The sequence below is a fragment of the Sparassis crispa genome, assembly GCF_003851025.1.
Source record: "Sparassis crispa DNA, contig_000010F, whole genome shotgun sequence".
NCBI lineage: Eukaryota > Fungi > Basidiomycota > Agaricomycetes > Polyporales > Sparassidaceae > Sparassis > Sparassis crispa.
The window spans coordinates 125,794-151,513 of NW_020939758.1; the positions used below are offsets into that span (position 1 = coordinate 125,794).

A 25,720-nucleotide genomic window follows, 5' to 3' on the forward strand; every position below is an offset into this window, starting at 1 on the left:
TCCGTCAGCATTCACTGTCTGGGCACGGTGCCGAAACGGGGGCGAGAGTGTGGAGGAAATTGCGTACGCAGCGCAGGTGCGTGCTTTGCGAGGGGCGAGGTGCGGCCTTGGCGTTCGAACGGGAGGTCCGGGCGGTGGTCGACCTGGGCGCGGTCGCGAAGTGTGAGGGAGAGGGTCGAGGTTGCGGCGCGCGCGGCGGGGGCGCGTGTTTTGCGGTGGCCCAGGCGCGGTATTGGCATTCGAACGGGAGGTCCGCGTGGTGGTCCGGTTGGCGAGAGTAGGTGGTGGAGGGTGTTGGCGGTCGAGGTGCTGTGGAGAGGGGCGCAAACGCGTGCGGAATTGCGCGCGCAGTCCAGGCGCGCGTTTTGGTCGGGCGAGGCACCGTGTTGGCATTGCTGGATGTCAGCAAAATGTAAGCAAAATAGCAGAGAAAAATACGCACCGAGCGGGTGCGTGTGTTGTGCGATGGGCTAGGTGCGGCATTGGGATTTGCGCGCCGGGAGGTCCGCGTGTTGGTTAAGCCGCGCGCGGTCGCGAAGTGTGAGGGAGAGAGTCGAGGTGGCGGCGCGCGTAGCGGGGCCGCGTGTTTTGCGGTGGGCCAGGCGCGGTATTGGCGTTCCAACGGCAGGTCCACGTGGTGGTCGCATTGGCGAGAATGCAGGTGGTGGAGGGTGTCGGCGGTCGAGGTGCTGTGGAGAGGGGCCGCGAACGCGCGCCGAATTGCGCGCGCAGTGGGGACGCGCATTTGGGTCGGGCGAGGTGCGGTGTTGGGACTGCTGGATGTCAGCAAAGTGTAAGTAAAATAGTGGAGAAAAATATGCACCCGAGCGGGTGCGCGTGTTTTGCGAGAAGCTCAGCGCGGGATTGGTGTTGGCACGCCGGGAGGTCCGCGTGGTGGTCAAGCCGCGCGCGATCGCGAAACCTGAGCCAGAGGGGGGAGGAAACTGCGTGCGCAGGGGGGGCGCATGTTTTGTGGTCGGCCAGGCGCGGTATTGGCGTTCCAACGGCAGGTCCGCGTGGTCGTCGCATTGGCGAGAATGCAGGTGGTGGAGGCCGTCCGCGGTCGAGGTGCTGCGGAAAGCGGTCGCGAACGCGCTCCCAGTGGGGACGCGCGTTTGGGTCGGGCGAGGTTCCGTGTTGGTATTGCTGCACGTCGCGGCCGAGTTGGCGATGGTGGCGGAGAACGTCGGCGACCGTCCGTGTCAGTGGTGGAGATGTGGCTAGAGCGGTCGTGAACGTGCGCCGAATTTGACGCGCAGCAGTGGCGCGTGTCCACAATGAGCTGGGCGCGACGGTAAGATTTGAATCTGACGCGCGAACGGTTTGTCGTGCGGGGGCGAGCGTCGGTCGTTGTGGATGGCTACTTACCTCCACCGGTGTGTTCGTTCTTGCTCGTTGATCGTGTCTTGCTGGCAATTGACACTGGTGTATAAAGTTTAGTAAAAATCTTGCTGCTTTCAATCAAAATGAATTTGGAGGCTCACCTGAGTTCTGACACGATGGCAAAGGTCTTTCAGGATGCGCGTTGTGGTGCGTCGAGTTTCTGTTTTCGTGATGGGACTGGATGATGGCTGAATCTTGGTCAGTGAAATTATTCGACGAGTGGACCACACGTACGAAGGCGCCGAATCCGGAAATGGGTGCCGATGGACAGGGATCGCAGTTCCTGCTCGAGACGTACGATCAGTTCGAGACAGTTGAGCGTCAATTTGATGTTCAGGTCGGTTCGGGTGGGTATTTGTACCTGGTGTGGCGAAGCTCGCGCGAGGAGGTTACACTGCGTGTGTCTGGATTTGTTTCTCAGATGAGTCTTCTGCCCCCTTTCAGGCGCTCATTCAGGTTTGTCACTTCTGCAGTTCACAAGCTGCTTGCCGATGTGATTGATTCGTATCTAGGCTGCCGAGGGGAAATCCGAATCTCGCTCTGCAGACTGTTGTGGTTGCCGGTGAAGGTCCTGCATTCCGGCGAGCCATCACTGCCCGATCAAACATCTTACGTTTCATGGAAATGCATGCACGCCGTGGAACGACATCTGTAATTGATGATGTCTGGCTTGGTGCCATGCCGTGTTTTATTGCAGAGACACGTGTGCTCACGCCTATGGTGGAAGCACCGTTGTTTGACAGTGCCGATCTGAACATGGTTATTGACCCGTATGGTGCATTGGCAGAGCTAGTTGCTGGTGGGAGGCTCTCGTGGACATCAGACAATGTTGTGTCATGCATGGAGCTGAAGGGCGAGTATGACGACAGGTATGTCATGATATGAAATCATCTGTCTGCATTGCTTGAGGTGATGTTGTGTTTATGTAGGTGGTCTACTCCTGTGCAGTCATCCCTTGACATGGTGCGTGCCGGTGAGCTCATTGAGCTTTCAGTAAACTTTCAGCTTCGTGAGCACGTGAGTCCAAATGGGGCAAACGTAGGTCGCAAGTTTCTTACACGACTTGACACTGTCATGATCGTGAGTCGCTTGGGGATGAAGGTGAGTTGGCGTTTGCCCGCATTTGTTTGTTATCAGAAAATGACTTCTAATGGTGGCTATAGCTGATTGCGGACTGCGAGTCAGAGCACTTGTTGATGATGCGTATTGCTGCGGCGGCTGATAACACTGGTGGAGGTAAGGCTCCGAAGAAGAGACGGTTCTCTTACCTCCAGTCTGTGCCTTCTGTTTTAACCAGTACTGAACAACACTTGAATTCGCTGACAGTATTGGACAAGACAGATGATGTAGATCAGGTAATGAAGCCGGTGGGATAGTTGCAGTACTGTTACATATAGTCATATGATATAAGATACTGATGGTATGGCTGTCTTTTAAAAATTCAAATGAAAGGATCATCTGAGCATGAAGATCGTGTCGATCAGGTAATAAAGTCAGTAAAATAGGTATAGTGTCATGGTGGCAATAATACAATATTTTGTTGATTCAATTGATTCGATTGAATGGACCATTTGATGTATACACGAGGATGTGCGCCCAGCATCCGTCGAGTGTAAGGAGTGGTGTAAGGTCATCGGTATCCATTCTGTTTTCATATTGTGGGACACCGTCATTCTGTTGGTCGTCGTATATCCATCCTGAGTTGTGAGAGTGGAGGAGACGTGCTGTAAAGTGACTAGATCCAAAGTATATTACAGTTGCCAATGAGTAGGTGGTCTGCATATTGAATTCCAGATCAAATATGGGAGTGATAACTGTATGTTCCTGTGACGGATATTCAAAGTATAGGATGGGCGGTGGTGTAATGTTGCTTATATTATGATCAACTTCACTGTCGCATTGACATAGTAATCTTCTTGCATGCAGAATGGATGATGTCATGGTCTTACTTAACCAAGTTTGTATAGTTTGAGTTTCAGCAGAGGACTGCATGCCGGTGGACACAATAACAGATGGGATTCTTAGTGTGATTGGGCGTGTTTGATGACAGGCAAGACACTGTATGGTCGTGACTATATGGTTAGTGGTGTTTTCCAATGCACATTCAATTATGCTTGCTGCAGAGGCAAACTGTGGACCATATCTTGGATATTCCATAGGTGATCGTCTACTAAGAAAATCTCGGAGAAAATCACGTTGCATGTTAAACTGCTCGGCACTGGAGTCTGGGCTCAGATTCTCAAAACAACTGACCAACAGACTAGCAATAGCTGACTGATTCTTCCACATTGCACGCAAAGAAGAGCTCAGTTGAGAGTAGCTGTGATAAAGTGACATAAATGTGGCATCATATGCACATGAGTAGTCTGTGGATGACCATTGGCAACCGTGCTTGTACATGTATGATGATGAGTCAGAATGTGGCATTGATATTGATGGCAAAATCCCTGATTCTTCCATTTGTGAGGCTTTCCGTTTGGTTCCTTTTGACTGTGAGCTACTGTCACTAAAGTTGACATGAAATGACTTTGTGGAGATGTCATCTTCACTTTCAGGATTTGGCAAAGGTACGAGGGATCCTGTTTTAAAGCCATAGTGAATTAAAGTATTTTGCTCAAGCACTTTAAATTTCTGTGTCTCATGGTATAGGTCAGCAGAAACAGGCTTGTTTAGCTGTTCCAACTTTACTGGCTCTGAGATGAATACGCCATTTCGTGTGCGTGCTCTCGATGCAGCAACGTAGGCTGCAAAGCCGCCCTCAGTCATGTTGTTAAGTACTTTAGGCAGTGTTTTGCCTTGCGACGTGTGGCCGGTGACCGCAAATGCAGGTTGTATGATGAGTTGCAGTCGGGTAACTTGGTACCTTTGTGTATCTCCATTGGCATCTCTAAGTGTAGTTGTAAACCGCCATGTTGTTGGAGCAATAGGCACATAGCCTGAAGGCAAATCAGGCAGATGTACCTTGCTTGTAGGAAACTCAACTATAACACAATCTGCATATGTGTATCCGACAGGACAGTGTTTAATCGAGATGTGCCTAACTATGCCTTGAGCACCATTGGTGATTCCAAGTTCTGTGGAGATGTTTCGACTGCGTAGTACCACAGGCATGCCTACATATAATGAAATGAATGCTGGGAGGGCACCTTCAGAAGTAAGTGGTGTTACATTGAGCCGCAGAAGTGCATCACGAATGGATTTCTCAGGTACCTGACCATCAATCTTATCGACCGCTGTGCATATTATTAAGCTCAAACCATTGTCTGCATCACAGTTTGCCTGTGCCTTTTCAGTATTAATAACTTGTTGTAGCAGGTTGGTATTGACAATTACTGTAGGATCATCATCATCATCTTTTATTTGAAGGCCATCAAGATGGGTCGCTGACTTAACTACCCGTGTATTAAATAGGTCAACATCTCCCATTGTGCATTCACGTGTTCGCAATCTATTGACTGCATCACCATACTCAGGATCATCTTTCATACGTTGTTGCTCAGTCAACTCTACCACTGCATTTACTTGCTTCCATGCAAGTCGACCAAGCCTCTTGCTGAGTTCATCTGATGTCTGTCTTGCATATGCTGATATAGGTGTGTATAGCGGTGTGCCACCTACTGGAGGATATTGATAAAAATCTCCCGCAAAAATTATATTAATACCTCCAAACCATACATCTGGTTTTTCTTTGGCATAACGTAATGCATGATCTATCTCAGAGAGTAACTGACAGCTAACCAGTGAGATTTCATCAATAAGTACAAACTCAACACGCTGCCATTCATCACGCAATACTGTACGATTTTGAACACTAATTGTTACTGTATAGTCCTGTTCACTTTCGCCCAGTCGCCTGTTGCCTTTACCCTTTGTCTTTGATTGTATCTTCAAACCGAGTCCTTTGTGAATTGTCATTCCATCGATTAGAGCAGCAGCAGAGCCGGTAGGTGCAAGAAAACGAATTTGGTATAAGCAGCCAAAGTATGTCATCAATTCTTTCAAGGCTTTGACAACATGCGTCTTGCCTGTGCCACCGGGACCGGTGAGCAACAAGTACAGCGGTTCCATTACAGTGTCTGATTTGACTACATAGTTTTGAATAAAATGTTTTGCACAAATCTGAAAGGCACATGCCTGCTTAGCATTTAAACTGTAGGATGTTTGAACAGACTGTAGAACTTTCATTGGGGACTGTTCAACTAATGCAGTAGTATCACTCATATTTGGGGCTTCTGTGGATGTGGTTAATTGTTCTGGTATTGTAGGCGTCATGTAATACTCAGTGTATGCAGGAGTTTTTTCGAGAGTAAACTGAGAGCTCATGTTGCCAGCATTACGTCTTTTCTGCATTACTTGCATCTCTTGCTCATGTAGGGCTGACTTCCACTTCTGCAACTGCAAGTGGGTTATATTATATTTAACAGTGGATAGTGCAGCTATCTTGTGATAAGTGTTGTGATAGAGCCAATTGCACTGTTCAAGTAAAGAGACAAACTGCTGTATCTTAAAGTCATTGACTGCACTTCGTCTATCATGTGATGTAACATCAACATCATCATCTGTGTCTGCTGTAACAGATGAGTACATGGATTTTGTCAAGTGACGTGATTCTGCTAGCAGCGTCGCTCGCTTGCGCAACCGTTCACTGTCTCTTGCATCTTCGCATTCATATGCTGCCTCCCAGTTGCACATCTTGGTTTTGCTGAACTCACTAAAGTCATATACACTGAAGGTATGCTGAAAGGTGTCACCGTACTCTACAAGTGGAACTGTATCACTGAATGGTTTAAAGTGTGCCAGCATAAATATTGCATACCTTTCACTATTTTCACGGCGAGGGATCAGTGTACCAATTGGACGTGGAACACGCTCCATATTAAAGTCAACATGCATTGGAGTGAAGTGCTCAACAAGTACATGTGTATCTGCAAGAGGATGTTGTTCCTTTACAGAAAGACGTCGAAGTACACCTAGTCGATCATCTGATGTATGATGGTTATGCTGTGCTGTTTTAGACTCTAATGTGAAGTATCTGCAGAAGTCATAGAAGTTTAAGTGAGAAAGAGTGTCTGGTCTGTAGACGTAATCATCAATTTGGTTCCGTTCGAGTAGCTGTCCATTTTTATTCACTTTAATATTGATAGTACACTCTTCTATGTCATCAGCATCAGAATGATTATCCTCACCACTCTGACTTTCAATTTGCATAGCAAATGAATAATGCTCTTTGACATAAAGCAGTAACAAAATAGATAGCAAGGGCTTTGTAGGATGTGATGAAATACTATCGCCTCTCTTACGTATGTACCAGGCTGCTTGCTGAGAGTGGATCTGTTGTTGACGCAAGAATTGAGCCAAGCACCTATTTAGTAAGGTTTTTGTACTGTAACTAGTCAATTGCGAGGATTGGTCATTGCCACTGGGTAAACTTGCTACTGCCTTTGATAACAATGATAGCATCTGATAGGTTTTTAGGTCAACCTTAGTAATATAGTCTGTAATATAAAACATTGCAGCCTTCGCAGCTTTACCAGAAAGAATACATTTAATGTCATGATTATGTCTGCAAAAAACCAGAATATATGGATTGTAGTAGTTCACATTTGCATCTTTACACATCAGAATGACAGAGTTAGTATTACGATCAAAATATGAGCTCTCAACAACCTCATGGGGAAATAAAAATCTGCATTTACCTTCATTACCGTATTTTTCACAGACTTTACGGTGTTGATGACGCTGCAAGACTTCTCCACATTTTTTAATTTCAGTGACAAACACTGACTCCCATTCATTCAGAATATTGAGTGCCGATTCACCAACAATAGGTGGTTGTGGTGGTCGTTCAATACGAGGTTCGTACGTTTGATCAACTTGCATATCAATATTAGGCAAGTGATGAAATATAATGCTCTCCCAGTATCTGAAAAATCGGTATTCAAACTCATGACTGTCACGCAACCTAGCATGCAAATCAGAAGGATTCAGACCTCCAAGTAGCCATAATACAAAGTGACCATGCAGTGTACCACGCTCAGTACATTCAGGTGTACCATAAAATGCACGCAACTTTCCTAAGATTCCACCTTGCCTTTTGGAGCGTCTCTTAGAAAAATCCCAGCCCAAGAGGTCTTCAAATATAGTGTGTATACAAAAGTAGAAGAAATCGCATGCTGCAACTGGATCTTTGGCCAGCCGCAAAGCACGTTCATGTGCAGGCACAACTAGTGGAAATCGTTTGGCCAAGTCTACAGTAGTGTCACCATACATGACTTGGAAAATTGGATTATGTGCAGGCAAAGGATTTATGGTCATGTAAATATGTGGCATGCCAAAGTAACCAAAGTAGCTACGTATCTCATTTCTGACCCGAATTTTTGAGGCTTGAGAACCAGGAATATGTCCACCAATAGTGTTCACATGCTTTAGCAAGTCTAATGCATCTTTTTGCTGGTCAGTCAAATCTGCATATTTACCTTCATTCTCAAGATGGTTAGAGACTGACATAAGCAAGGAGGGTGAAAGAGTGACTAATCTTCTAGCGATAGTCTGAAAGTAGGGCTTTTGTACTGCAAAGTGTGTGTGTAAGTGAGCAGAGCGACGCTGCCATATATTAAGTGCAATGAACATAAACATGTGATGATACCGAAATGCCTTGTCTGCAAGATCAAGATAGTAGTTGACCTGAGTATCAAACTCTATTGGCTTTGGCCTACTAGGATCTTCAAACCCACCAATGCCAAATGGATATAGTGTTGGAAACATACCTGGAAACAAGTTAGGATTGTTGTATTCAGAGACAGGCAGCATACCATGATGAACTACAAGATCAGGTTGCGATGCAGTTGGATTAACTATACTTCTTATTGCCGCAGCAGTAAAGCTTCTCCCACTAAGTTTATCTCCTTCTGGATCTGACATGCCCATTTTCTCCATCATAAGTTGTGGTTCATTTGATAGAGGGCAGCTTTTGGCAAATAATTCTGCAGGATGTTCTGAAAAGCCTGCCGTTTCATCTTGAAATATAAGTGTAGTATCCATTCTGTGATCTTCGACAATTCGTGAACTAAGACCCGGTAACACATCATCTTCAGGATACATATCAAGTGCAGACAGATCAAAAGTCATATGTTTATACAACTTGTTATGACTCTTAAGCCACAGTAAGAAGCTCCAAATCTTACGCTTTCGCACACGATACATGTTTCCTACGTACTCAGGCTTAAACTTATGTGGACCAATAAAAACAACTGTAAGCATACCAGCAACATCGGCAGGTGTTCTTGGAAGCACTGATGCTGTGGAAACAACATTTAAATCATGTGCACATGTGTTTCCATGAAACACCTTTGGCTGTGCAGGGTCAGATGACTGATAAATTCTTGTGACATGTGCAGTGCTACGGTAGATTGCACAAACCATTTCTTCAACCCAGGTTATATCATTGTATTGCTCAGGCAGACAACCACGATACAGATTATTAACTAAGCCATATTGTGGTGTAGTACGATGTTGTATTGCTGTATAGCAGCTCGAACAAATTTTGATAGCTGTGACCATGCCATTATCATAAGTCAGCCCTTTCTTGTCCAACATACAGCCGTCTAACCTTGAGTCCTTAAAAACAAACTCAGAGCTATTCTGTTTAACTACGCAGTTTTCTAGAATGAAAGGATCTGTGATTTGGAATGCAGATAATACTTGCTTATTCAGCAGTAAACCATCCATCTTATATTCAGAAATATGAATCTCATGTGACTGACGAGCACATACAGCACAAATTGAAGGTGAATGCCACTGAGTATGAGTGTAATAATTGTTCAGACAGTTAAGAATCACATTGTGAGGAACAAGTTGTGGCCATGCATCAATATATGCTTTTGTCTCTGCACTGTCCTGTTCAATTTCTAACGCCTTTTCAACTCTACGCTGCTCTTTCTTTGCATCACTGTTTGTATGAGACTCCATGTTTAATTTATCAAAAATCTCAGATGGAACACTTGACTTTAGTAGCTTGAAAATCAGTTCACTACGAGGACTACATAACTCACTCTGAGATAAGAATGGTAAATGACACAAGATAGTATTCAAAAACTTTGAAGATTCAACTTTGAATAAGTACTGGGACAACTCAACAATATGCTCAACTATAACTGTGCAACGTGCATGACGTTTTACCGGCAATTGGTTTGTAAACGTAATACCATAGTTATAAAGTGTTCGCATTAACACAGATGACAAACGGTGAATGAGAACACTAGCTGGAGTGACAAACCAGGGTAATTCTATACATAATTCTACAGGCAGTATGGCATATCCAATTAATGGATGTTCCTCAAAAAGTGGAGAGTTCGCAGAACGTATTGCTAGTGCTACAGGTTCACCATACAATTTAATATACAGAGCACTGAGCAGAGCATACCGGGATTTGAGAAGTTGATCATCACCATGCAGACACTTTGCTACATCTTCATTGGACATGATAGCAACAGATGCACGACTCAATTGAAAGTCAACAAGAAGTCTTCTGCAAATCTCAGACTTGTTACGGTCTTTCTGAGGTATTAAACAGTGAGATGACACAGCTGCAGACTGCAGAGTATGAAGACTTAACCTTTGGAGTGTACGCAAATACTGTTCATCAGACAAATAGAACCATGAGGGATTGAAATCTGCCATGGCTAAAGTCAATCGCTTACGCTACTTCAGTCCGAAGATTTAAAGGTGTTTCAACACAAATCCTTAGTGTACTTGAACAGTGTGCTTGAAGACAAATACTTAATGTGCTTGAACACAAAATATTTAACGTGCTTGAACACAAAATGTTTAACGTGCTTGAACACGAAATGTTTAACGTGCTTAGACACGAACTCAATCAAAACAGCACTGCGAAACTGTGAACACAGTATCACAAATAGCAACTGCATTGTGCAAATTAAACTGTAAGTATCCATTTGAACAAGTCAACAAGCATAGACGCACCTATTTTGCAGCTACACTTGTCCGAAACAGTCGCAAAAAATGCGAAAACTATGTCTTCAAGAGAGCAGGTCCACGTAGATTCTACATGGTTTAGTGGTGAATCAGTAGATTAGTAATAATACGAGAAGAAGAATACACTCACATGCAAAACAGAATGATGTCGTATAGCGACTCGTCGAGGAGCGACACTGAGGTGTAACGTCGTCCAGCAGCGCCAACATCGTCGAGAAATCGAGCGCGCACGTGATGTTTGCGAGCGCCATCCTACGTGAATAGACCTGCGCTAGAACACCGTGGGCAGGTCGAGCGCAAGGGCGGAACGTTCGCGAGCGCGATCTTACGTAAATAGACCTGCACTCGAACAGTGTCGACAGGTCCAGTGCAACAGCGACGTTCGCGACCGGAATCCTAGACGGAGTCAAGACTCAAATCGTAAGTGTTATTACTCAACTTATTTACTGATGTTGTTTTCGCACAACTTCATTCGCAGAGGCGTCTGCCGTTTCCCCTTGCCAAAGCCCTCCTCCAGTTCCTGGAGTCGGGGATATTCAATTGCGAATGCGAAGCATGACGCGACGGTCGTGCCCAGTCGTGCCCACGCGAGGCACGTGATATCCAAACGCGTCGCGTTAGCGCCAGTCCGCGCGTCCAAGCTCAATGGTGCCGGCGACCATTTTGTGGTTCATGTTCCCTGTAAATTTCTCTCAAAAGATACCCTCTTTCAAACGGTAAATAAGTACTACCCTCTTCTTATGAGCTGTTATTTGGCGTATTATCACCACGCAAGGTTCTCTTTCATACCTCCAGGCAGCCTGTCCTCGGTGTGTTAACACTGTTCCGCGGCACTGTATGCGGAGTCTCCATACCCGCCCTTTTTCTCACTTTTATGAGCTTGCTCATGCGCACTATGTCCTTACGCTCATCTACTAACATCGATCTCCACAGGATTCTCGCATTTACACGTTCTGACGCCGTGGATGGGAGTACACGCTCTCAGACACGTATATCCTCAGGTATGAACGTCGAAGCAGATTGGCTCCTTAATGTCAGCCCGAGGGAGAGTACTGAGTGCAAGCAGCGGACCACCGGACATCCGACGGTGATATCCCTCAGCATTCAGCGCCAGATGCTTCGTGGACTACTCCCGTGAATGATCCTGCAGGGTTTCACGCACTGAAGCTGGCGTGGTATCAATCGTCTGGGGTAAGACAGTGGGAGGATATGGATATCAGTTCCGAGCCTAAGAATGCGAACTCCACAGCGCGCAACGACCCATTCACCGCCGTCTGCCTTGCCATGAGTCCCTCTCTGAACGTTCCGAACTAGCTAAGCCTACCCTCCTGACACCGGACAGATCACCGCGACCTCCTCTCCGCCGCGTAAGAACACCGCCTCGGGCTCCTCCACCATCTCCGCGTCTACCGCCCATTTACTCCCCGCCAGGATCGCCCCCAGCCCCGCATGCGGATGCCGCGCGCTCAGCAGCGCCGCCAGCGACGTGAGCGGGAAGCCTGTTGGGTAAGAACAGCGATTGGAGTCGGCTGTAAGTTCAGCTGCGGTTGCAAAATTGGTTGAGTCTGGTAGCAGCGGCAGTGGGACGCGCTCCATCGTCAGCCCCGTCGCCGTCGATGCCGCCGCGAAGTAGAGCACTGTGATCTCTGGTGCGGGAGTCGACATCGCTGAGCATAGGGCGGGAGCTAAGCTCGGACCGAGGTACGTGCGTGCGACGCGCATGTGCGATATAATATTGGCGGTGCAGATCACGCGAGGGAAAGTTGCTGCAACTCGCTGCTGGTGATTCGCCCCGAAACGTCGAACTCACCAGGGATATACTGCGACGTGTGCGAGCCGGCCAAAGGCGGAAGTAGTCGTTTGTTAACGTTGCCCCCTTCTTGGCTCGCCCTCACCTTGGCTCCTTGGCGCGCTTGGTACGTTCATATAAGCTCCTTACTCATGTCCTTCGCATTCCCGCAGCTCTCTCGGGACTACGATGATGTCCATAGCTGCGTTCATCGTCTGGGTCGTCGCGGGCGCCATCATCGTCTTCGACCTCCCTGTGCAGGTCGCACCCGCGCCCCAGGATCCCCCGCCGCCGCCCTACTCCCCCTCAGAACCAACCATCAAGTCCACGCCATCATCAAAGTCGTCGGCACAGCCCCCCCGCCGGAGTGCCTTCAGCGCACGTCGGCTCACCCCCACCACCTTCCTCATCGTCGAGACCGACGACGTATTCGGGGAGCAGCCCTTCATCTACGCCAAGCTCGTCCCCGCCGCGAACACCCTTGTGCTACTCGACACCGGCTGTGGCGGCCGATCGCGCGATCATGGCGTCGAGATCACCAGCCTGCGCGAATTCATAGAGACTGTGCCGGTCACAGACAACGGCGGCCGCCCGCTGAACGAACGCGCGCGCCTGCGTTACGTCGTCGTGCTCAGCCATTGTCATTACGACCACATACGTACGTCCGCACGCCCTGTACCTACCGCATCCAAATCTATGTCCTAAGTTCCTCGCAGTCGGAGTGGAAGACTTCGCTCACGACTCGCCCATCCTGGAGTCCGCACACTCCCCAACGTTCGTCTCCCGCGCAAACCTGCCCGCGCACTCGCAATGTGCGCGCCTCGGAGTGCCCACACCTACGTTCACGCCGACGCTCGTCCCGCACAACACGCCCCTCCTCTCCGCGTCTGGAGTCCCAGTCGGACTGACGCTCCTGCACACACCAGGGCACACCCCCGACGAGCTCGCACTGTGGGACGCGGTCGAGCGCGTACTCTACGCCGGCGACACGCTGTATGAGCGCGCACCGATCATCTTTCCCGCGGAGGGGGACATCGCAGTGTGGCTCGCGAGTCTCAGTGAGCTCATCGACCGCGTGTGCGCCGAGTCGAGCCCGCAGGACGTGCGCATCTGCTGCGGGCACGAGACGGCGGGCCGCCCCGCGCTGGACGTGTTGCGGACCGCGGAGGCGTTTGTGCGTGATGTGTTGGATGGTCGGGAGCTGGTGCGGAGTAGAGAGGAGCGCTGGGGAGTGTGGGTTGTCGAGTACATGCAGGAGGGCGGGCGGTACAGCTTGGTATGCCCGGAGCGGCTGGTGCTGGAGGCAAGGGAAAAGATAGGATTGAACGTGTGATGTATCAGGAATGCACAACGTCGTGGACTACACGGACTTGATTTAGGCATTTGTACGAGTGTAATACACGGAGACATACCAACTATTCAGGACTTCGCGCCTTTGAGCATTTCCTGCGCAAGCTGGTCGAGGAACGCGTCTGCGGCACTGATCGGTGAAGGTAGCTGTGTCTCCTTCGCCTCGCCCTTGCCCCTCACAGATTGTGCCTCCAGTGTCGCGAACGGATCACCAGGTGGCGGTTTCTGTGCTGATGATGATGCCGCCTCCCGATGAGCCTGAAGTTGTGGTGCCGCAGGAGTCACGACCACGTTCGTCGACACAACCGGCTCCGCAGCCCCCGTCGAACTGACATTCGCGCCCACAGTCGGAGTGGCGCGCGCACCGATTTTTCTCCGCTTCTCCTCCACAAGCCTCCTGCGCTCCTCCACCTCCCGCTTCCGCTTCTCCATCGCCCTACTACGGGCTCCGACGACGCTCTCGTCGTCCTCGTGCAGGCCCTCGACACCAGGGCGCACGTTGAGCGCACCCGCCTCTTGTCTTGCCCGCTCTGTTTCCTCTCTCGCGGCGCGAAGCTCGCGCATCTGGCGCTCGCGGGTCTCCTCGTCGCCTGCGAACTGGTAGAACCCCGCACCCGTGGCGCGCACCTCCTTGGACGCATCGTAGTGCGCAGCCGCCGCGCTCTCGGACTCGGCGAGCTCCTCAGCGATGCGCGCAACGCGCTCCGCATCCGGCTCGTAAATCGGGAAGTGGTTTACCGGATCATCTGGCGGTGCAGGAGACCAAAACAAGTTAAATGTTAGAAATTAGAAATTAGAGGTGGTTAGCCCGTGCGAAGGGTGAGGAAAGAGGCACACTCACGGATCACGTAAGGGCTGTGAATGCAGAGATCGATGAGTGGCGGATGGGAGGCATCGATGGTCAGAATGCAGAGTAAAGTGGATGTGGGGAATGACGCACTCGTCGTTATTCTCTACTTCGTCCTGACGCTGTAAGGCTTCGCGCGGGACCTCGGAGCGTCGAGCCGTCCTCACGCGCCCAAATTCGTCTTCATACTCGACTATCGGATCATCCTGCACACCAGCAGCTGAGCACAGTGATGTCACCAGATACCCGAACTGCACGCACCGCTTCGTTTTCCGGGGCCTTTGGGACGATAAGCGACTCGTCAACATCGTCATCGTCGGACTCGTAGTGATCGATAGCCTTCTGGTCGAACTGCACGGCATGAGTCAGGCGCCAAGTCCATGAGGAGGGTGGAGACACGCACATCAACGAGTTGCGTGTCATATTGAGCGTCGCTGAGTCCTGCAGACTTGCCCTTGCGTAGCTGTTCGTACACGTGGGCCTTGTGTTCGAGGTTCGCACGCGCGGACTCGTACGTGCGACGGGAAACGGCCTCGAGCTCGACGTCACGGGCTGCGCGCGCCTGCACGCCGGCATTCTGCTTCGACCAGCGGCTGATCTTCTGCACTGGAGGGATCAGATAGACGAGAACGTGAGCAAGGGAGTGGGACGTACCTTGTCGCTGTCCTTATCGCGCTTCGCACCGACGATGGCGGAGGGCCTCCCTGCGGCCTTGACTTTGTCCTCTTGCTGCACGAGCTGTGCCTTGAGCTCGAGGAAGGTGCTGGCGGAGACGCGTTGGGGAGGCATAAGGGACAGGTTCCTAAGTGCTCGTGCGCTGAGCTATCGGTATGTCTTTGCACAACTCACTCGGTATGTTGGTTGTGTCTCACGCAAGTTCCTGATTATAGCCACGGTTTGAAGAGAGGTAGAATCCAGGTGGGCGACCAGGTAGGGGTTGTATGCGCGACGTGGATGAGAAGGTCCGTTTCATTCTATGAATCTAATTCGAACGGAGCTGCACTTTACTAGTACTACCTTTTGCGGAGTCTAAAATATCCTAATATCGCCTTGCGAAATGTCACGGTGGCGCTGGGCCAAACAAGACGGGTGAGGCCGAGCCATCATGGCCGTAAGAGGTCGACAGAACGGTTCTGTCGACACAGGGCAGACAGATTCAATAGAAACTACTTTGCTTTGACTTTGCTCGATAAATATGTACTCCGGGCGAAGTATACCTACCCAGGATGCGACGGCACATGCGATGCTGGAAAAGACAAAAATTAAAGGCGCGTACTGGAAGGGCGCAGTGAACGCAGGCCGCCTGCATTTTCAGGGCCACTGAGCCGAAAGGACACAATGGGGAGAGAAGCGAGGAACTTTGCTGCCATCTGCAGCCTCCCGCTCGTAGGCTGGTCACAAGAGATCAAGGAGCCCGAACTTGATGTGGCGCCCCAGCTCCTCCAGTACTAGCATCCCGGCCATCCTTAGAGTAGACGAGAGCGCGGAGGCCGACCTCGCAGACTCCGCACGGTCAGAGCGGGACGCTCCCCGCGTCTCGCATGTAAGTCATCGGGAGTGGCCTACCGAGTCGTTAGATTCATAGCAGCAGAAGTGCCCGAGTCGAAGATGGTGTTTGACATTTTAAGACTATAAATTAGAGGTTGGAGTTAGGTCAGAGTTGGTTAATCGGGGCGAGGGAAAGAACCCTCTACTCACAAAGTTCGCAGTTCGATGAGTGGTGCGTGGGGCTGATCAGAACGTACCTAGCCAATACAAGTCACGTATATATCGGCTCAAGATAAGGGGAGAATAAGTATTGATAAGTACTAGTGCTGGCGGAGAAGATGAGTGGGTAAGTGCATTACTTCCCTCTGTCTTGGTATTTCCGATCCCTGGTTCGGTACATATCCTACTGTACTCACGGGCATTCGTTATCAACCTCATCTCGTCCAGAGCCGACTTTATGTCAGAACGGGGAAATGGTACACTTGTCCTGAGCAAATTGATGTATCCAGTCGTGGGCTTTGGCACAGTGAGCGACGAGCTCGTCCATCTTCAAGTTGTAGCTGTCACCGAAAATGCTTCGGTCCAACTACGAACGTTATCAACTTGAAGTATGCTGAGTTGCAAGAAGGAGTCGGACAATAGGCGCCTCCTCGTCGGGATTCTGCGCACGTTCTGCGAGGAAAAGCTTCTCAACATTCAGAGATCTACAGACTTGAAATGAGCCGAGAGGTGGCGCACTTTGGTGTTGCTTCGGTGTTACTTACCCTCAGACTGGGGATCGCCAGCTTCAATTGGCGCGCCAGTCACGAGTACGCGATGATCTAAATGCAGCCGGGTTAAGGTTAGGAACAGATTAGGAACAGGTGCGGGGGTGGAAGCCCTGCTGTAAGAGCACATCTTGGAATGGATCTACACGACGTGCTCTTAGAGCATTGTAACTGTCCCACCGTCTCTCTCGCCCGCCCCCGCGTCCCTTCCGTCCCTCTGCTCCCTCCATCGCTATAAATCATGCCGGGTAAGCATCCTGTCTCTCCATCTGCGCCCCGCGCTCTTCCCCCGCCTTCCCCCTCCTTCTGCCATGGAATACTCCCACCGCCTCAGCGCTTGCCTGCAGGCCCTCGACTCCGAGGCTCCATTCGACGTGCCCCCCTACGCGTCCATGTACTCGGAAGGACCTATATCTTTCGGTGTTACCTCGTCTCCCGCACCCCATGGAAGCCCTGATTCTACAATGTCATCTGACTCTGTCGACATTGGCGCGTCCTTCGCCTTCTATACCCCTTCGGTTGTCTCTGCCGGGTCAATGCTCGGGCTCATGTGCGTACCCTTCTCGTTCCCTACTATATGTGCTCCCACTGACGCTCGTGCTCTGATGTATTCAGGACCTCCTCCGGTTCCTCCTTGACCATGCCCGTGGTCCCCAACTACCTGGGCAACGATATCTTCGGAAACCTGGATAGCACCTCACCGCGGGGGCGCCCGTTTGTCGGGGATACGTTCCTGGACCAACCGATTGACGGATACGATTCCTTCCTCGGTAGCCCCTCCCGTCTCGGCGGTCGAATCCACTCCCCGTACTCCCCGTCCCTCAGCACCTCAGACCACCACCATGGTGGTGCAGATGATTATCACGACGCGCACAACAGGCCCCCATCACCCTCAAACATTTCTGCGTCATTCTCAGAGCATTCCTCGGTCACATCTCCGGCCGAGGTGCTTTCCCCCATCCCGGCTCTTTCACTGCCGCCCTTGCCTGTGACCCACGCGTCTCGCGCCAAGGCAGCGAATGCCATCTTTCAGCAGCAGGTATTGGACACGCAGCAGATTACGGAGGGAGAGAGCGACGACTCGGAGTCCGGCGACGAGTACGTGCCGTCGCGTGCAGGGCCTTCGCGTGCAAGGCCTTCGCGTGCAAAGCCTTCGCGTCCAGCACCGGCACGTCGCCAGGGGGCGCGCACGCGTCGATACGCGCCATACGCGCGCGCGGTATCTCCTACCGTGCCATCGCCGTCGTCCCAGCCCCAGCCCCAGCCGCAGTTCGAGCGCGCTACGCCACGGAACGAACAATTCGACGGGGAGGTACGTCCGCCGTCTCCAGGAGCGACTCAGTGCAAGTACTGCCCGGCATCATACAAGCGGTGGTGTGACCTGGACAGGCATGTCCGGAGCCATGACGGGAATGCTCGCAGGACGCTCTGCGGCGGACTCCCGAAGGCGGAGGCCATTAGCGCCGGCGTCAATGTGAAGGCCGAGATGCCGTATGTCTATGACGGAGTGGAATATTATGGCGGATGCATGAAGGAGTTTAGTCGTAAGGACTCGCTCTCCCGCCATCTCCAGCGTTCGAAGTGCCGCGTCGGAAGCCTTACGACGCAGTACAATTTGGAGCGCGCCCGCAGATTATAGTGAAAAACTGTGAGCCTTTTGATTTTGAAATATTCTGTGTATGCTGACGATGGTTGCGTTCCAGATACTTATGTCGTTCTTTTTTCTGTTCTATACACTATTTTCTCGATCCCCTCCTTCCATTCGCCCTGTGATGTTTTCGTTATCCTTCTGCAGCTATTCGCTGTGTTGTATTATTTCCATCTATTTTCTCTATTGCCATTTATACTTATACTTTTATTCGTTCACCAGGCACACGTGCAGTCTCGTGTATAACTACATTTCACTCCCCGAGGCCCAATCCCGCTCTTCCTCGCGGTCTTTCTGTGCGCCTCGGCCGTTGTATATCTTGTCTTCCTTATGGACGTGTACTTGTCTCTCGCTACTTGTAATATCGCGCCGTCTCCGTCGACCTACCGTGATGTTGTACCATTTATCTGTCGGACAACTCTCTTTCCTATCTCCACCAATCTAATCTCCCCTGTCCCATTAATGCTCTGCAACGGTCTCGACGAGTGTGTCTGGAGGGCTGCAACTGGCCTGGCTGTACGAGGTGGTATGGAAGCGGTGGCTGAGCTACGGCTGAATTTTATGCGATTCCCTCGTGCATCTCTATGCTACACTTGCAGTTGTAATGGACGATGGGCGGGATACAGTACTTGGCTGGTGATATTGTAAAGACGATGCGCAGTGGCTACCTGCGGACGGTACGTAAAGCATACATTAATTACAAAGAACGTCTCTTACTTTGGTGCACACTGCGCGTTATGCGGCGAATGCGAGGGCGACTGTGCGTAGTGCTCTCCCACCTCCGCCTTCGGCGTCATCATTGCCCTTCAGTACGTGTCCCTAGTAGTACTGTCCGCCGCACAGGCATCCGACCCGAAGGACATTTTTGGAGATCATGCCGCTTTGGATTAGAGGTAATTAGAGTTGGTTACTTGGAGCAGTTTGACCTTCGTGGTGACTCCGAAATACTATGGGCATAAATATTGGTCAATAAGTGGCGGGCGGTAAACACATTGACATGCTAATTGATAACTCAGTGGAAACAGTCGGTACACGTCCCCTGGTTCCTTTCTAGGTATCCTACCTTCCCGTTTCGGAATCCTAACTCAATCGTGATGGCTATTAGATATCCCCTTTGCTCGTGCGTCGCCCCCAATTTCCCGAGCTGAGTTTGCGTCGGCATAAGCAGGGGGATATGGTACTTATAGGAAGCTCAATCGGAATTCCAGAGGCCCGTTAACTCACGTTTCTCACTCACCTCTAAGCTCCTGAACGACGCGCCCAGAGTGTCATCATTACTGTCAGAGACAGAGGCCTTGGTGAAATAGCAAGCAAACAAGTACTGTGCATGCCAGCACTGCCACGCTGCCCCTCGGTGAATCCGAGAGAATTGCATTTGGAGAATTCAAGTTGTTCGTGGATCGTGGATGTGATCCTTGCATTGACCAGGCAGGGTTACATGCGAGCTTGGAGTGCCTTCACCCTCCCGCTTCATCCAAGCACGATAGAGGGACCACACAGTTAGATAATGGACCAGTAGAGAGGGAAGCTCAACCTCTTCGTTGTCCTCGGCTTTCTCCGACGGACCTTGCGCGTGCGAGTAGGGTGGTCGCCTGCATCATATTGTCCTCTTGTTAGATTGACAAGGCTTAAGGCTTTGATGTGGAAGGACAGAGAGGCTGGATAGTCCGAAAATGCAAGAATCAAGAGAAACGTCCATCATGATCATGCATATGATTCAAATTGAGAAGATGAAGTCGAAGATCGGTGTGTATGGCACGTGCACATCACTTCCGAAATTGGTAATAATATAATCCATCACATCCTTCACATCGAGCACCAGTGTGCTCTTATAACGATGTAACTGTCCCACCTCCCAGCCTCGACAGGGTGCGTCCCGTCCGTCGCTCTGCGCCGCCCACGGCTACAAATAATGCCGGGTAAGCATGCTATCTCTTTGTCCTCGCCCCGCCCTCCCACTCCCGCATTCCTTCCCCCCCCTCCGCTATGGAATACTCTGCCCGCCTTAACACTTACATGCAGGCCTTCGACAAGGAGCCAACATTCGGCGCGACTGCCTACGTATACGCCTCTTCAACCGCGCATTCGTCCGTTCCCTTTCCGGACGTGTCTTCCCCGGTCATTGATAGCAGTCCTGAGTCCACATCCTCCTTCGATTTCTTTGGCGATGTTATCTCGCACGCTACCCACTTCGGTTCATCTGTCCTCTCCACTGAGTCCCTACTTGGTCTCATGTGCGTGATCTTTCTTTGTTCATCATCTGTGTACTTAGGTTCTTGGCTGCGTGTGCACAGGACTCCGTCTGGTACTTCCCTCGGTTTGCCCCAGGTTGGCCACATAAACGATGACACCTTCCGCGGTCGAGATATCTTGACGTCGCATGCGTCGGCCTGCATCTGGGACACCTTTGCAGGCGAGGCCGATGGCTTGCCACTCCAGCTCTTCCCCATCGGTCCGTCCGATCGCCACGATCAGGCCGCCTACTCCACTCTTTCCGGTGACGCCTCCTTTGGCTATTACCACGATGCGGCGGACGACTACCACCCTTTACAGAACCAGGCTCCCATAGGCTCTTATACCTCCCCACTACTTCCTGAGCTCTCCCAGGTTTCACCTCTAGTCCAGATCTTTGCGCGGTCTGCCTCTCCCGTCCGCGCATCTCGCACGAAAGCCACGAACGCCACGAACGCCACGACCGCACTATCTCAGGAGCAGGACGCGGAAGGAGAAGGTGATGCCTCAGAGTCGCAAGATGAATACGTGCCGTCGCGTCCTTCGCGCGCAAGGCCTCCGCGTCCAGCACCAGCACGTCGCCAGGGGCCGCGCACGCGTCGATATGCGCCATACGCGCGCGCCGTATCTCCTACTGTCCCTCCGTGCTCGTCGCAGCTGCAACCGCGGTTCCAACGCACCGCGCCACGGAACGAACAGTTCGACGGACCGTTACGTCCGCCACCGCAGGGCGCGACCGATTGCGAGTACTGTGGGATGTCCTACAAGCGGTGGTGTGACCTAGATAGGCATGTCCGGACCCACAGCAAGCAGGCTCTCAGGATGCTCTGTGGTGGGCTGCCGGAGGCTGAGGCGATCCGCGTCGGCGTCAGGGTGGAAACCATGATGCCGTTTGTGCATGCAGGTGTGGAATATTATGGAGGATGCATGAAGGAGTTCAGTCGTAAGGATTCACTGTCACGCCATCTTCTGCGTTCGCGGTCCTGCGTTGGGAGCCTTACCACAGAGTACAATTTGGAGCGTGCATGCAAAAGCGGAATCAAAAAATGGTGAGCTGTTTCGTCTTGGAGTCTTCGCTGCATACTGACGATCCTCGTGCTGTAGACCCGTTGTGCCTCTCACTTTATTTTTAATTTTTATTGTAGTATTTTCGCTGGTTGCGACTTCGTCCTCTCGTCTGCTCTGTGCTGTTCTATCTCTTGTCTTTATCTATCCGCTCCGCTGTATTCTGTCCATCTATGCTCATACCTTCGTTCTCCTGAATTCCGATGTATAACTAATTCTCTTTCACAAGTGTCTGTTCTCTCTGTTTTCAGGCTCTCCTGCACATCTTGGACACTATACACCTCGATTGTTTCAGTGTATCTCCATACGCTTGGTCCCCGGTCATAGCTTGATCTCAGCGCCCTGTACTCTCTGGCGTTCTAGTGTGATGTTATTACCTTGCTTGCAAGGTCTCTCCACCCTCTTAATTGTCGCGCTTTTTGACTCCCCGGTTCCTTCCGTGCATCTGAATCTTGCACGACAAGTCCCGACTCGGCTTGCGACGTCTCAAGCTCAAGTTCGAATCTATGCAGTGGCAAATTTCGCAAGCAAGGTCTCTGCCACGAGGAGGCGGCGCTTCCCTCGTTCTCAGTGCTCTCTCTGTCGACCAATTCAATCCCCCCAATCCTATCAGCTTTCGACTGGTCTGGACGAGCGTACATGCATCTAATCTGCGTGAGGGCCAGGCAGGCCCGCAGAATACAGACGCAAGCGCTGGCAGTGCATTTCTCGGTGCGTGTTTGTCATGTTCTGGTCTCGTACCCAGACGGTTACCTCATCGCACCTCACCATCTAGTCTCCGTTGCTGACTATATATGGCTATGGATGACAGTCGATCCATATCTAGTATATACCTACCACCGCAGATAACACGTCTGGGGCAGTTTGATAGAGCCCTCCTACCTTACAGTTAGCGCGCGTTAAGCGCCGGATAAGCGACAGACCTTAGGCTAGGTCTGTGCCGAATCAGGCAACTACTGCGAAGCTTGAATGTCCTCCTTCATTGAAAATCAAGCTATTGTAGGCATGCACATCTCAGAACTAGCATGAACACTGTATAGTAATGCTGTAAATGCCTCTAGAAACATTTTAGCACCACAGGAAGAGCCCAAGCATATTTTCAGCCAGATTCCTTGACATTTTCACTCAAAGTAGCCGGCTTAATGCATTTCTGGTGCTCCTTTGTGTCAGCAGTATCCGGGCCATCTCAGAAAAGCTTCAGAGGTTCTCTGGAACTCACTCCCATCAAATCTCCTCAAAAGATACATGTAAACTGGGCATAGAGATCAAAAGTCGCGCTCAACGAGTGGGCAGGCACATAATTAAAGAAGCACGTAAGCGAGGCTTCTCGAGCGGCTAACGGGCGCTAACTGTAAGGTAGGAGGGCTCTATCAAACTGCCCCAGACGTGTTATCTGCGGTGGTAGGGTGCGATGAGATAACCGTCTGGGTACGAGACCAGTCATGTTCATGTCTGGCCGGCCTGCTGGTGGTTCGTGAGATCGCATCGGGCGGCCTGGGATAGTTGGGATAGCATCCCAGCCAATCGTGTATGTACGTAGAGCCGGCTAGGTGGCTGAGTTTATCTGATTCATTCTGTCTCCCAATTTAGTCCTCTTGGGGCGGTACGTGACGGCGGGTTCTTCCTCACTACTTTGTTGGCCTGTTGCAGCGCACTGCTGTAAGTGCGGGAGTGTTTCGATGTCCGGAGTCGCGAGGTGATGCCTTAGTCGGTGCGCTCCTACGCTGCAAAAAAAATTCATATGCACGCGTCGTATGCATGTTTTCGCGAACACGTGTTCGCGCAATATTAAACAAGTGTCACTCGGATCTGTCACGCTGTGGCTGCACAAATTGCTGAGTCTTGCCAAGGGGGTTCAAACTGCGCATGGGGGCACTGGGGGTTGCACAAGTCCGTGTAGGCATAAAATTTGGCACATCACTCTTGCACGGACATTTTTTCAACTTCTCCTCCTTTGAATAGGGAGGAAATGTACTGCCAGTATCACCAAACTGTCACTTCGCCACGGCTCAAGCGCTCAAGTCGTAAATGTTCAGACTCCGACTGGGGAGGTGACCCACTGCTGAGTTTGATTTACCTTGGGCAATCAACGTCCAGTGGCGCCGCGCGAGTCCTCCCACTGCTTGAGGTGGTCCCTCTCATATATACCCCTTCATCTGCTCTCCAAGATGTGCGGCCCCCTCGGTTCACACTTCCATCTCCGTCCCACTTTCCCCGATCTTTCTTCTGTCCCCTTCTCAAGTTATGGACTCTTCTTCCTCTTCTTCGTTCAACCCTCTTTGTTCAACCTCAGTTTCGGATGGCCAGCAGTCCACGAAGGATACTTTCTCGTTTATGGACAACTGGTCCCCGTATGACTTGTTTGACTGGACTGTCGACGAGTCATTATCCTCCCCCCTGGACCTGCCTGACGACATCGTCAACGGATCACTGGAGTACAAGTCAGTGCATCCCCCACAACTGTACGACCATATCCTGACACAGGGACGCTATGCTCCCTCCAGTTACGTCCCCCCTTTGCCCGACTTCGGGCAAAGTGTCTTCGCAACTCCTGAGGGTGTCTTTCCACCTGGGCCTGTCGCGGGGCCATCTTCCCAATGCGATGGCTCACCACTCGACACCTTGAACCTGGGAAACATATGTCCTCCCTTTTCAGTGGTGGACGCTCCTCTTCACTCGATGTCAGCGTTTGTACAAAGTCAGAAAGCATCGCCCTCCGCACCGCGCCGGCCTCGTACTTCACCCCGTGCGAGGGAAGATCGGTATATGCCATACTCATCTCCCTCACAGTCGGCATTTTTGTCCTCTTCATCGCCCTGCTTCTCTCCCACCTCGTCGGCCCTCTCTACCTTCTGCTCCTTGCCACCCTCCTCCACGTCCTCATCCGCCTTCTCTTCACACTCTGCTGCTTCCTCGTTGCTCCCTCAGGATCTCGGGGTCGCAACATCGCTCATCCTGCCGGATATTCCATTATCGCACTTGTCCTTTTCTCCCAGGGCCCAAGCATTGGTCACTCCACCCTCGTCTTCCTATTCACGCTCTTTAACCTTCCTCAACGCCCCCTCCTCCTCAACTCAGGACCATGCGATTGTGACCTCACCCGTCATTCCCGTCCTGTCATTCTCCCCTCTACCTTTCGGGGAAGCCGATGAATTTGTGAGCTTCACACCGCGAACGATGCGGGTCAGCGGGCCAGTGACCCCTCCATCACCGGGCTCGTGCGAGTGCCACATCTGCGGCCTGCGCCTTAAGCACAGTGGTGACCTCTCGCGACACCTAACAGCGCACAAAGAGGCGGACAGCAAGCCGCTATGTGGTGGTCTTCCCCTGGCGGAAGCACTCGCAGCTGGGGTGGACATCGCCTCTGCAAAATCGCACGTTTTCGATGGGGTCGTGTATTATGGCGGTTGTCATCGCATCTTCAGCAGGCGGGATGCGCTGTTGAGGCACTCCAGGTTCGTCAGGGAGGCCGTTGAGCAGCGGAAGAATGCGACAGAGGGCGTGGATCAGCGGCAGAAGGTGACAAGGATGCAGAAGAAGCGGAAAAGTAAACAGAATAGGTCAAAGAGGGGCGTCGAGGAGGATGTTAAGCTATGTGTCACTAGTATCGATGCGCCGTACAATGTTGCGCGTCTGGGGAGGCGGGTGAGTCGCAATGCGGTTGAAGTCTTCCATACTCGCTGATCTTTATTTCCTAGTGATTGGCCTCTTCGATGTTGCAGTGTTATCTCTGTGCTGTGCTATTTACCGCTTGCTATCTCAGGTTAATCTCAGGTTATATCTCAGTTTCACCTGCAGACCGGTCCATCGGTACGCAGTTTTGCACGCTAGGTTTATCGCTCCTCGTTTCTTGCTCTTTGTGTTTCTTCATCATCGCTCCTGGTTCTCCGGAACGTCATGGACGCTGCACTATATATCTCTGTTTCGCGTCTTCGCTGGTGATATATCATCTGGAATGTTTTGTACTACACTATGTTGTAGACTGCCATCTGTTACAGTATTACAGTACTAGATGCTAACGCAAACCATTCTCGATCGGACTCAAGAAGTTCCACGCGTGCGAGTGAGTTATGGCTGTACACCGCGGGTCGTCACAGTGCACGTGCCCACGCAAAGCGTGCAGTCACAGTAATAATCGTGGCAAATGATCGAAGTCA

The 25,720-nt window shown here is 51.2% G+C and overlaps 8 protein-coding genes across 8 annotated transcripts; 5 read left to right on the forward strand and 3 right to left on the reverse strand.

The window, feature by feature from the left end:
- Nucleotides 1-11: 11 nt before the first annotated feature.
- SCP_1200450 (hypothetical protein) lies at nucleotides 12-1,029 on the reverse strand (the record flags this gene model as incomplete). The annotated part of the gene is made up of 3 exons (XM_027762932.1): nucleotides 12-395; nucleotides 443-773; nucleotides 824-1,029. The coding sequence occupies 3 exons, from the start codon at nucleotides 1,027-1,029 to the stop codon at nucleotides 12-14; spliced, it is 921 nt and encodes a 306-aa protein (XP_027618733.1).
- Nucleotides 1,030-1,499: 470 nt separating this feature from the next.
- SCP_1200460 (hypothetical protein) lies at nucleotides 1,500-2,759 on the forward strand (the record flags this gene model as incomplete). The annotated part of the gene is made up of 5 exons (XM_027762933.1): nucleotides 1,500-1,530; nucleotides 1,587-1,839; nucleotides 1,896-2,252; nucleotides 2,313-2,484; nucleotides 2,547-2,759. The coding sequence occupies 5 exons, from the start codon at nucleotides 1,500-1,502 to the stop codon at nucleotides 2,757-2,759; spliced, it is 1,026 nt and encodes a 341-aa protein (XP_027618734.1).
- An 8,938-nt stretch (nucleotides 2,760-11,697) lies between these two features.
- SCP_1200470 (Molybdopterin synthase sulfur carrier subunit) lies at nucleotides 11,698-12,042 on the reverse strand (the record flags this gene model as incomplete). Its single annotated transcript, XM_027762934.1, has 1 exon — nucleotides 11,698-12,042. The coding sequence occupies one exon, from the start codon at nucleotides 12,040-12,042 to the stop codon at nucleotides 11,698-11,700; it is 345 nt and encodes a 114-aa protein (XP_027618735.1).
- A 313-nt stretch (nucleotides 12,043-12,355) lies between these two features.
- SCP_1200480 (hypothetical protein) lies at nucleotides 12,356-13,499 on the forward strand (the record flags this gene model as incomplete). The annotated part of the gene is made up of 2 exons (XM_027762935.1): nucleotides 12,356-12,824; nucleotides 12,883-13,499. 2 exons carry the CDS (start codon nucleotides 12,356-12,358, stop codon nucleotides 13,497-13,499), a joined length of 1,086 nt encoding a protein of 361 aa, XP_027618736.1.
- Nucleotides 13,500-13,585: 86 nt separating this feature from the next.
- Nucleotides 13,586-15,152, reverse strand: SCP_1200490 (hypothetical protein; the record flags this gene model as incomplete). The annotated part of the gene is made up of 6 exons (XM_027762936.1): nucleotides 13,586-14,262; nucleotides 14,358-14,371; nucleotides 14,457-14,569; nucleotides 14,625-14,714; nucleotides 14,767-14,964; nucleotides 15,018-15,152. 6 exons carry the CDS (start codon nucleotides 15,150-15,152, stop codon nucleotides 13,586-13,588), a joined length of 1,227 nt encoding a protein of 408 aa, XP_027618737.1.
- Nucleotides 15,153-16,929: 1,777 nt separating this feature from the next.
- SCP_1200500 (hypothetical protein) lies at nucleotides 16,930-18,257 on the forward strand (the record flags this gene model as incomplete). Its single annotated transcript, XM_027762937.1, has 2 exons — nucleotides 16,930-17,168; nucleotides 17,234-18,257. The coding sequence occupies 2 exons, from the start codon at nucleotides 16,930-16,932 to the stop codon at nucleotides 18,255-18,257; spliced, it is 1,263 nt and encodes a 420-aa protein (XP_027618738.1).
- Nucleotides 18,258-20,252: 1,995 nt separating this feature from the next.
- Nucleotides 20,253-21,926, forward strand: SCP_1200510 (hypothetical protein; the record flags this gene model as incomplete). The annotated part of the gene is made up of 3 exons (XM_027762938.1): nucleotides 20,253-20,500; nucleotides 20,561-21,547; nucleotides 21,902-21,926. 3 exons carry the CDS (start codon nucleotides 20,253-20,255, stop codon nucleotides 21,924-21,926), a joined length of 1,260 nt encoding a protein of 419 aa, XP_027618739.1.
- Nucleotides 21,927-23,807: 1,881 nt separating this feature from the next.
- SCP_1200520 (hypothetical protein) lies at nucleotides 23,808-25,264 on the forward strand (the record flags this gene model as incomplete). Its single annotated transcript, XM_027762939.1, has 3 exons — nucleotides 23,808-24,004; nucleotides 24,068-25,208; nucleotides 25,262-25,264. 3 exons carry the CDS (start codon nucleotides 23,808-23,810, stop codon nucleotides 25,262-25,264), a joined length of 1,341 nt encoding a protein of 446 aa, XP_027618740.1.
- Nucleotides 25,265-25,720: the final 456 nt, after the last annotated feature.